At 37.9% G+C, this 12,002-nt stretch overlaps 1 protein-coding gene across 4 annotated transcripts in view; it reads left to right on the top strand.

Moving 5' to 3' along the window:
* The window catches only part of FGD6 (FYVE, RhoGEF and PH domain containing 6), a 106,862-nt gene that overhangs the window by 49,519 nt on the left and 45,341 nt on the right, over positions 1-12,002 (top strand). For all 4 annotated transcript variants that reach the window (XR_011433758.1, XR_011433757.1, XM_014736756.3 and 1 more), the window contains exons 4-5: positions 1,438-1,505; positions 1,591-1,621. Coding sequence is in view for 2 of the 4 variants with exons in the window: in XM_014736756.3 (XP_014592242.2) it covers positions 1,438-1,505; positions 1,591-1,621 (99 nt within the window). In the remaining 2 variants the exon portion in view is untranslated. The remainder of the gene's footprint in view (positions 1-1,437; positions 1,506-1,590; positions 1,622-12,002) is intronic.

Here is a 12,002-nt window from a genome sequence, read left to right as displayed (position 1 = left end):
AAATATGGTAGTCCTTTGACCCATCACGGTGATGCTCAGATAAGCAGACCTGCTAGGAGGATGCAGGATTTCAATTTAGAAAAGAAAACTACTTCGGACAGAAGTCACTACCATTATTTCTTTTCTGTATTATTTCATTAGTGACTGACTACTGGACTGTCTTGGTCACTTCTTATTCATATTGTGACATTGCCTTGTCCAACTGCACTCTGTGCGGCACAAATTAACTGGGTCCTGGTATTGCCAGTGCCAGTCTGAATGGAAAGAAGCTTCATTCTAAAACCAGATCTGACATTTCAGCACATTATCCTTTCTTTCTTTCTTTCTCTTTTTTTTTTTTTTTTTTTGCTGAGGAAGATTCGCCCTGAACTAACATCTGTGCCAGTATTCCTCTGTTTTTTAGTATGTAGGCCACTAACAAAGCGGTGTATGTCCATGCCCTGGAACCAAACCTGGGCCACTTAACAGGAACATGCTGGACTTAACCACTACCTACCAGGCCTGGCCCATTCAGCACATTATCCTTTTAATGGCAGCAGTCATTATTTTCACCTTAGATGTAATATCCAAAATGTTGTAATTGCTTGTTCCTTGGTTACTCTCTGTTGCCCTTTCCTGTGGAACTGTAGTATTCAGATCTTTCACCAGAATAGAAATGGAAAGGAACTCTTCTCCTTTTCCCCAGTGCCCTGGATTCAAAGCCAGCTCTATCAGTATTTAAATGAAAACAACAACTACAGCAATCTAAATCTTGTGACTTCATTCCTAGTCACCCTTTCCCTTCCCCCCCGCAAATGTGTATATTTTTTGTCCCTGCTAGGGCATTTAATTTTCACACAAAGCAGTACCTATTAAAAGAACTTCATATCAGCTCTTTAGAATCAAACTACCTTGACTATAAGAGCATATTTCTAAAAGGGATTTTAAGGAAATTGAGAGAGCCTGTGGCATGTGTTTGGTCTAGACTGAACAAGAGTCCTCTTCAGACGGCGCCTAAGTTGTCTGATGTAGAGCGGCTTCACTTAGGGTGAGTTCTCTTATATGTTCCTGTTGGACATTCACTAGTCTCAAGTTACTTGTGGGCGCCCCAAGAACTCATGTTCATCTGTAGGGGTCATTTCTCCTGCAGAATGTGACTTTTCAGTTTTGAACCGTTGATGGTGTGCTCCATCAAGGCTCTGGAGCTCCTCAGGGCAGTGCATCAATCTAGCACTGATGATGGTGAGGACTACAGTTTGCTCTCCGCTCCACCTGTGTCATGCTTTAATAACCTCATCTAATTCTCCATGTTTGCCATTTGAGACGTTATGCAGTACGAAATGTGGTCTATTCGGAAACTTATAAGTATCAGAGCTTGAATGTATGTGTGACTAGCTCAAAGCTGGTCTTCATTATCCTTTTATGAGTTCATGCTTTCTTAATGCACTCTTATCACAGGATGAAGATATTGGAATGAAAAGTAAAGTCCATCATATTGCCGAAGAGATCATGAGCTCAGAGAAAGTGTAGGTATCTAGTTTATAATTTGAAAGACTATTTGTCTCCTCCTTGGCTCATTTAAAACATTTCTTTCATTGCTGTTTTTTACAGGTTTGTGGATGTGTTAAAACTTTTGCATATTGTAAGTATCTGCTAATATTTTCTTAAAGCCTAAAACTATCCTCTTTTGCTTCTTTCCATATGTCAAAAAGTTTTCAGCATAATTAACTTAAATGTACTTAAGTTAACATAGATATACGTATATGTGCTTTCTAATACATTGTTATATTTTTTAATTCACACATAGATGTGAATATAGAAGTTTTCTGAAATGTACGTATCTCTTGTATGTGTAGAATACCCAGATGATTTCTGAAAAACAGAGCCTTTATATCTGTATCTCCAAAGTCTTCAAACTTTCTATCTTCATAATAAAGAATTTTTAAAATGATGTTTCTTCTTGGGCGTTTGCAGATGTCTCCTGTCAGTAGAATTTTCTACTAACAGTGTATAAAGAATGTCATGATCAGTGTTCAAAACCGTTCTTCTATCTGAACAAGCTGCCAGAAGACACTTAAAATAGACATTTTACAATTAACTTTTTAAAAGTTCTATTTTCACTTTTTATGCTTGTCAACTTGAATGAACCTGTTGGGAAACAATTATGACATGTGTCTGACTGCGTATTCATTTTTCTCATGCACTCCTTTGTACCTGCAAGTTTTCACAAGTTTCATTACGCATTGGCAATTAAAGTGCTTTTAGTGTTACTTTATTCCAATTATATTTTGGCAAGATATTAAGACTTAAGAAAAGAGAAGGTTAAAGTAGAGGAAACAATGAGAAAAGAAATTGAAGTAAAAATTTACTTAGATGGTAATTATTAACATCATCTTAAACTTAATTGTTGAGAAGTGGTAGGTTTATGACATAAATACCCATTTATGTCTCTGCTTTTCCTTTTAATAGATAGCTTTCCTTTTAATAGATACATATGAACATAGAAAACGGGTTACCCTTAAGGATATTTCATATTCACCAAATGATCCCATTGTTCTTTATTCTTAGTCCAGTGGGCACAGGGAGGCCTAATTCCTGTATGAAATGTCTCTAGCTTTAGAAACATTTTCAAAAAAGTTTCTTAACATTGCTAATTTGTTTTGAGAAATTATTTTCCCATGAATAGTCTCTCATATAACTCTTGACTATATTGGTAAGTTCTCTTTCATAATTCATTAAAAAAATTATAGCAATATTTGGTCTCCCCAAAAAATTTGTTGAGTTTCAGACATTTTGTCATTGGCAAATAAATAGCAAGAAGCTTGATAAATGACTTTTCAAGATAAACTCCATGTACATTTGCCGCTATGCCCTGATCCTCTCTATTGTATAAGCAATTGTAGGGGGAAAAGAAAAAGCTGAATTGCTCTTTTCTGGGAAACTCAGAACGTAGCTCTAGGATGAGCAAATTGTACCTGTTTGACATATTTTTTGGTAGACATGTTTAAATAGAAATAGGATCTCTCCAAGGAAATTTTAAGCATCTGCAAGTTAATTGGTAAGCTCATGGAGGCAAAAAATGCTATACAGTTTGAGTTTCAGTGTGCTTTTTCAGTAAATGTTGTGTGGGACACGTGTCAAGGATTCTACCATGAACATCACCAAGTTCCTGCCCTCATAGTGCTTACAGTCTAGGGTAGGGCTTCTCACACTGTTGTGGTGAGGGACTGGATTATTAAATTTCTAGTTTGTGGTGCACCAAAACTTTTGTAAAATACAATAAAAATTCATGGCCATGTCAAATTGATATAAAAGTTTCTGATCCATTATTCTCACTTCCTGACTAATAAATCTTCGCAAACCAATAACCATTTGTGGACCATCCTCCGAGAAGCCTTGGCTTAGTAGATTCTGTATCCTACCAGCCATGTGAATTTTGAAAATAGTTTAATCTTTTGGGTTTAGCTTTCCTCATTTGTAACATGGGATAAAGATACCCATCTCTCAAGTTGTGAGGAATCAATGGAATAAAGTATGTGAAAGAGCCTTGTCTTGCTTGCCCACAGTATACAGTAGGTTGTCAAGTTACCTTTCCATTACTGTCGTCTTCATCTTTCCTTGTAGAGCATCAGTGAATGGGAAGCATTCATCCTACTATTACCAGTTGACTTTTTACTTTTTTTCAAATGCCTTTTTTTCCTGTACTAAAATTTCATTATAGTGAAGGAAGTTCTGATTCTAGTAGGTAGGGAAGCAATTGAAAACTTTACTTAGTTATTTAAAAATATATGTCCTGTTCTTACCTGTGTATTTTTGGAACAAATTATAAGCACTATAAGAATGGACAATCAGACCAAAATATTTCCCATATCATCTCAGATCTGATATCTGACAGATGGCCTAGGGCTCTTCTAGCTAGCATTGAACAGAGTGAGTCATCCATAACCCACCTTGACTTGTACATTTTCAAAACCTCTTAAGCCTTTAATATAAGAGTGAGAGTGGGTCATCTGCCAAACCTCATGTTAACGTCCTGTCTGGTATGTGCAAATGTTAACTCAGCAGAGCCCAGCTTTAAAGGGTGTCTTAACAAGAGGCATTAACCAGGTTGTGAGCCGTTACTAGGAGGGGCTTGTCATCAGGGTGTGAAGCCAAAAGAATCTCTTGTTGCATTCCAACACCCCCACCATGCTATTAAGGTTCGTATTTATTCATCTACCAAAAGTACCCCAACAAACGTAGCATGTGGATAGTTTTAATCCTGAGCGCTGCTGCTGTCTGATTTCATCTAAATGAATTAACTTCTGTGTTATATGATAGAATATGACTGCTTTAAAATATCTAAATAATAGTCTTTAGATAATCCAGTGGTATTTTTGGAAATCAACCAGGTATCCAAGTGGCTTGGGAGAAGTTATTGTTTCAGTTATACATGATTTCCCATTAATAGAGACTCGAGAATAGCATTAATAGATTTTTTCTTTGATGACAGAAATGTTCAATATCTGCACTGTCCAATATGGTGGCCATGTTTTTAAAATTTTAATATATTACTGTAGCTCACTAGACACTTTCTATATCACTGTAGTTCACTCATACTTCTTTGTTTAGGATTTGCTGAACTAGGTGAAATAGCTTATGGAAAAAATTTAAAATCTAAATTAATGAATTTTATCATTTAAGCTATTATTACATTGAGAGGAAGTAGACTTGGGTATATTTTACACAGTTTAAAATATACTTAAGTTTCTAAGAGCCAGTGTACTTGTTTGAGGGCTCTGATTCTCTTTTTTTCCTAAAGATTGGCACCCGAGGTAACAACTTTGCCAATCTTTTTCTCTTTTTTTTTCCTGCTCTTTCTCCCCAAATCCTCCCAGTACATAGTTGTATATTCTAGTTGTGGGTCCTTCCAGTTGTGCCATGTGGGGATGAGTGCTGCCATGTCCGCATCCAGGATCTGGACCAGCAAAACCCTGGATCGCTGAAGCAGAGCGTGCGAACTTAACCACTCGGCCACGGGGCTGGCCCCAAGGGCTTTGATTCTTGTCTGATGTTTGTGTGAAAAAATTGGCCCTGCAAAGGCACTGGCAAGACTTTACAATTAATGTTTTGTGTGTTATATGCTCTGCAGTATCTACCCTGAGCTCCTGGACTTTGACCTAGATTTGAAAAAGGGTCCAATATGCACATTATCTCTAAGTCAGTACCCTATTGAGTCCAACAAGAAAGGAGATTCCTAAAAGACAGCCTTTCCCTTTTCAGAATGGTAGTGCCATCCTAGCTGCCAAAGCCAGAAAGCAAGCATTTGTTCATTTCTCCCTCTCACTCACTCTCCAGCTAAACCATCAGCAAAATTGCTGATTCTCTTTCTGCTTTACTGCCACCAGCCTAGTCCAGAATATCATCTCTTACTCAGACACCTGTACCAGCTTCTTAGCTGGGCTTCCTATTTCCATTCTTGCCTCCCTCCAGTATGTTCCTTATATGATTTTTTTTTCTTTTAAGTATGAAAAGTGATTTTCTTAAAATAGTATTAGATCATGTCACTCCCCTGCTTAAAACTCTAAATGATTTCCATTGCATCAAGAATGAAAATCAAACTACTTACCAAGGCCTATAAGTAGGATGGCCGTATGTCCCAGTCTGCTTTTGACCGTTCTGGTTATTGTCTTGGCGTATTATTAATAGAGCTCCCTTTCACTGTCAAAAATGATCCAGTTTGGACAATAAATTATGGTTCCCCTGCCTATGAGGTGCAGTGTGATTTGACCTCTGGTAATGAGATGAGACCCTGGGGACAGAGAAGGGGCATACTTGCCCTCACTGACCTTGTTCTTACTACACTGACCTCCTTTCAGTTCTTGGTTCGGTGCTGAGGTTATTCCTGCTGAGAGCTTTGCCAGTTCCGTTTCCTGGAATGTTCGTTCTTCCTTCATTTTGTTCATAGCTAGTTCTTTGCTTATCCTGAGCAAATGTGGCCTCCTTCCTCAGAGAGGTCTTCTTTGACCATCCTTTTCTTTATAACTTCCCCTTGTTTGTTTTCTCCTTGCACTTAATCTGATTTGTGTGTTTGTTTGTTTGCTTATTTATTTTTGGTCTCCTCTGCTAAAATGTAAGCGAGGTGAGGGCAGGGATCATATATCTCCAGAGCTTACCCTCGTTCCTCTTCACTAGAGGCCCTCAGTAAATGTTTGTCGAATGAATAATGTGACTAGTTGGTTAGTAGTTAAGAATTCTGTCTCTGCCACTATGTGCTCTTGGACAAATTAGTCAAGTGTTGGTTTCTTCTTCTGGAAAATGGGAATAATAATAATCATATAAAATTGGTCTGATGATTAAATGATATCTTGCAAAATAAATGGTAAGCATTTAATTAGTTTTAGCTGCAGGCTAAGTGGAGGTCCTTCAATATAAAGTGCTCTGTTATTCAGAAATGATTTCTATAAATATGAAAATCTGTACTATATAGTTTTGATGTTATCAAATAAGCTTTTGATCAAATCAGTCAACATAGAGTTTGTTCATGAAACACATCCTGTTGGGTTTCTTTCTCCACTAGAAAGTAAGCTCCATGAAAGCAGGTATTTTTTTTTAATCTGTTTTGTTTATTGTTGTATCCCACTCAGTATCTGTGGAATGAATGACAGAAAACTGAAGAATAATTCTTGGTTTGGCAAAACTTTAATTATTTATATATGTTTTCTCTCTTTGTGGCAAAAGTTGTCCAATGCAGAGATTGTATTGTATATAAATGTACATTCTAAAGATGAAACACCTTAGACATCTAATATAATTAAGTATGAATGATAAAATGTTTTTGGTTTTGTTTTTATCTTATTTGCTCTTTGATCAGCGACTGATTTAATAAACATCTCTATAAATTTATTTTATGAATGTGCAAATAGCATGATTTTTTTTTTTTAAAGATTTTATTTTTCCTTTTTCTTCCCAAAGCCCCCCAGTACATAGTTGTATATTTTTAGTTGTGGGTCCTTCTAGTTGTGGCATGTGGGATGCCGCCTCAGCATGGCTTGATGAGCAGTGTCATATCTGTGCCCAGCATTCAAACCAGCCAAACCCTGGGCTGCTGAAGTGGAGCGAGCAAACCTAACCATTCAGCCATGGGGCCAGCCCCTGTGATTTTTAAAAAAATATTTTGAAAGGGAGTGATCAGAGATTTTGAGATCTTTTGGACAAAGATGGGCTGGTTAAGTAGTCATTAAGTGGTACTACTAATAAAGCATCTTTGTTCCACTGATTTCTTTAAGTTGGGATGTACATTACTGTGCAAACTTGAGAGACTTAGAAAATCCATTGAGTTAGAGGCAAAGCTACCTGGAAATTATGTCTATTAGTAAATAGAATATATCTTCTATTCTTTTTATAATGCATTTTTGAAAATTAGGAGGCTTCCTCATAGAAGCCTGCAGTTTTTCCCATCTTAAAATCACTTTATTCTGTTCTGCTGAATACACCCTGTCTTCTGAGTCTTGTGAACCATTTAATTATCATTTATTCTTTAGTTGTAAAGAATCCTCTTTTAGCGTCTTTTGACATGACTGCCAAACCTTCACTTTTTGAGCAGCTTCGTTGGTGTGAGGACTCTCCTTCACTGAATGAAGTGCATTGTTAGGAGTGCCTTTGTCTTGGTGCTGAGGTGTTTGTTTCCCCACCTTATTTTGGTATTTCCTTTTCTTTATGTGCCTAGAGCTCTCTTTCCAAGCTTCCAGAGACTTGTGGATCTTAAACGATGTTCATGTGATCATTTAAGTTAACTAAATCTCTTTTAGTTAAATAAATGGCCCTCTACTGCGTGCTCTCTGTGTGCCTTGAAGCATGCTAACTACATTACATAAATTATATTTTAATCCTCATAACAACCCTATTAAATAGATGTTATTTCTTTTTTTGTTGTTGTTCTTTTTTGGTAAGGAAGATTGTCGCTGAGCTAACATCTGTGCCAGTCTTTCTCTATTTTGTGTGTGGGATGCCACCACAGCATGGCTTGGTGAGTGGTGTGTAGGTCCACACCCAGGATCCGAACCTGTGAAGCCCTGACTGCCAAAGCGGAGCATGCGAACTTAACCACTACACCACAGAGCTGGCCTCTATTTCTACTTTTTAAATAAAGAGAGTAAGCTAACTGCCAAAAGTAACCCACTACTCAACGGCAAAGCCAGACTTTGAACTCTGGTTTGAGCTCTTGCATTTAGTGATTGTTCAGAAATTGATTAAGAATTGTTGTTTGAGAGCCAGCCCTGATGGTCTAGTGGTTAAACTTCGGCACTTTCACCGATTCAGCAGCCTGGGTTCATTTCCTGGTCACCAAACCACACCACCAGTCTGTCTCTTGCCATGCTGTGGCAGTGGCTCACATAGAAGAACTAGAAAGACTTACAACTAGAATATACAACTATGTACTGGGGCTTTGGGGAGGGGAGAAAAAGAGAGAAAGATTGGCAACAGATGTTAGCTCAGGGCGAATATCCCCCTTTCCCGGGCCCCCCCCCCCAAAAAAAGAATTGTTACCTGAAATCTCTACCGTGCTGTATAGTATGTCTTCAGGTATATTAATTTGTTTTCAGACTTCTCTCAGATGGTCCAGGAAACTGGAGAAATTCTAGTTCTTCATCTTCTAAAGATGAGAATGAAGCTGAATATTTGTCACTTAATGTGTTATCTATAATATATTTATGATGTTTACTTGTTAATGTTATTAAGAGGTTTGGAGACTTGTGATAAAGAATTGATTTGCATCATGTTTTATACAGTTTTGCATTGATGACTATGCACGATATCACCAGGTCTGAGCATATAGAGAGGGAGGAATAATTTCATTGGTCAAATATTTTCATTTTAAAACAAAATCAAATTGTTAATGTGGGGACTTTGCCCTCTTCGCTTTTACTTCATAGTTTCACACTCGTGTCTGCATATGTATCAAAGCTTTTTGACCTTAGCAGCTGCGTTGCTTTTGCCTAATATGAAGTGATTCTTAATGCCCTTTAGGAAGGCGGGGAGTCCTGCAGAGCTCCCTGTCTGGCCATATGTCCATGTGGTCTTTGTAATTCACTGTGTCATCATAGTGGTTAAGTAATGCCCTAAGGTTAGGAAGCCCGGTCAGGACAGCTGGTAATTAAGTCACTTCTCTTTGGTGCTGGAGATATAAAGCGTGCCCCAGTGAACAAGGCCATCTGTTTTCTGCTTCATTGCTTTAGATGTTCATACTCAATTTTATTTGCATTGATTTTTGCTTAGGTCTTGCTCAAGTGATCAGAGCTGGTAAAGCTAATATGTTAATACTGCAAAGGAACTGAGTGGCTTTTTTTAAAGTTGATGTGGTTCGTAATTGTATGTTCTCTGGGAATTATTAAGAATAGTATTATGATATGCTTTGTAATTCAGAAGACCATTTCTATTTCTGAAAATGCCAAGTTGAACAAGCATTTGCTTATTGTGACCAGAAACTAGAGTGTAGGTGGTTCAGTTTTGCATACAGAGTCTTTGGTGGGTTTTGTGTTAGAAGAATAGACTTATGTATGTGTAGTTGATATCAGTAAACTCTGTCGCTTGCCAAACACTTTCACACTCTAGCTCCCCTCACTCCTTTCATTTTAATTACCCAGCTTTTCCATTGTGAAAAAGTATACTCTGGATCTCAGTTTTGAAGTGCCAGTCCTGTGGTCTTGCATCCTCACTGATTTAGTTAAGGAGGTATTGGTGAATTTAGATTCTTCTGCTCAAAAATAGTTTTGCCTCTGGCTTGTGTCATCACACTTTCCCAAAGTATCCTGGCTGTTAGCATTTAGAAAAATAACCAGACATATGTTGTAATCATCCTTTTTATTTAAAAAAAAAAAGATATTTCCTCCCGGTGGCACCAATTCTGGAAATAGTTGAGTTTCATGAAGAGCTGAGAAGGTAAAGATTCTATTTTTTGTAGTTCCTGTGTGATTTAGCCACCTCTAGCACTGAGGCCATAGCACATTGCTTTCAAGGGATGGTGGCCTGAGAGGTGAGGAAATGAGATGAGGGACAGGGCTGCCATGTGTGGTTATGAAGGCCGTGAGTTGTGAGTAGAGCCCTTGGTGTGAGTTGCATTGGCTTGGAGGAAGAGGTGCCCTTTTCTATTAAAAAAGGTACCACAAAGACCAGCAATGGCCCTGGTAGTGCTTGCTTAGAATATATAACTTTCTGGGTCTTAGGAATTATTTGTAATAGATAGCTGGATATAAACTCTCTCAATTTCTCTTTATTAAATGTTCTTCTTTTGCTCTTTTAATTATGAGATTTTAGTTTATTCTGACATGCTACTCATAATTTTAAAAGAGACATCATGGGGGCTGGCCCCGTGGCCGAGTGGTTAAGTTTGTGTGCTCTGCTGCAGGCAGCCCAGTGTTTTGTTGGTTCAAATCCTGGGCACGGACATGGCACTGCTCATCGAGCCACACTGAGGCAGCATCCCACATGCCACAACTAGAAGGACCCACAACGAAAAATATACAACTATGTACTGGGGGGCTTTGGGGAGAAAAAGGAAAAAAAAATAAAATCTTTTAAAAAAAAAAAGAGACATCATGGGTGATTAGTTCACTCAGAGCTGCCTACACCATCCACTAGTCCTGGAAAAAAGAAAAGTTTTGTCTGGTACGCGATAAGGGCCTTCAGCTAGAGGCGGCCATCTTACTGGTCTGCCCCTTGTGGATTTGGCTGGTCTCTGTTGAATGTGTCTTAAATAAACAAGTTTCCCTTTTGGCAATGGTGGCAGACATATGGAATGCAGAGTCTGGCAAAAGCTGTGTCAAACAGGATCCTTGAGCTACTTAGCAGCTAATGTCTACTGTCACTGTCCTGGCTGAGGAAATACCTTCCAACTGGAAAATAAGTCATCCTGCTGCCAAGGGACAAACATATTCATCATTTATTCTACTAGAAGAAGAATGGGCAGTGCTTATTGCTTTGCTGAACAAGGAACTCTTGCATCTAAATTATATTAATCATTAAAGTAGTCAAACAAAAAGTACTATAGAAGATGTTTAACTGTTGTGCTTTGAATACATTTGCAATTGAGGAAGTTATTCGTGATATGTAAATATATTCTTTAGTTCTGCCTGATGGAAAATCTAATGACTTTCAAAAGTGTTAAGTAGCTCTATTTTCTCTTAGTAACTGTGAGTGCTGATGGAAACAAGCTGTTGGGAAGTGGAATTTGGCCAATACCATTTGGTTTCTGGGGATGTTTTGTGTGGTTTTCTGGATTGGAGTTTATACAAGTTACAAATTCTTACTTTACATTACAGTAATTAGTTGTAAAAGTAGTGCTTTAGTTACTGGTGTAAGTAGTTGGTTCCTTTGGGCTAGTGTGACTATTGGACCAATAAAGTCAGTCCCAGGTACTGAGGCCCAAGCGAAGGGTTTTATTAGCACTTGTTGAGCATAGGAAGATTTTACTTGTGTAAAATATGTGCTAGAAAAGGAATCTTTTCATGTATTTTTAAATTATATATGAAGTTTTTGTCTTTCACAAGAAGCATCAGAAATCCTCGTGGTTAATGTATGTATGTTGCAAGGTGTTGAAGGGATCAGGGGAGAAATCACTGTCCTTTTTTGTTTATTTGATTTTTCCCAGTGAATCCCTGAAGGGAAAGCAGTTAGAAATAAAGGTAAAGGAAGATAAAACCTAGTAGAGAGTCTGCTGTACCCAGCCTTTGCTTTAAGGTTTTAATTAAGCCCACTGTTTCTAAGAAGGAACACTCTTTGTTTTTGAATCCTCAGGACTGGAACAGATTCCACTATTGTTTTACTTATCCCCTGAGGATGGGCCTCAAAATACAGTGAAATCTAGACAAATACCATCTCTGACCCCACTCTTTCCAAGTCCTCTGGCGTCAATGGGTGGGGTGATGTGGACCTGTCTTAAAACATGGTATAAGTAGTTATATAGGGAAAAGTCATTGAAAAAGAATATGTGAAGAGAAAGTTTTTTATTTGTGAAAAGTATGAATCCCGATGAATGTATGGGG

The sequence above is a fragment of the Equus caballus genome, chromosome 28 (genome assembly GCF_041296265.1).
Source record: "Equus caballus isolate H_3958 breed thoroughbred chromosome 28, TB-T2T, whole genome shotgun sequence".
Taxonomy (NCBI): domain Eukaryota; kingdom Metazoa; phylum Chordata; class Mammalia; order Perissodactyla; family Equidae; genus Equus; species Equus caballus.
The sequence above is the reverse complement of the archived record's forward strand: the minus strand, read 5'-3'. Positions and strand labels throughout refer to the sequence as shown.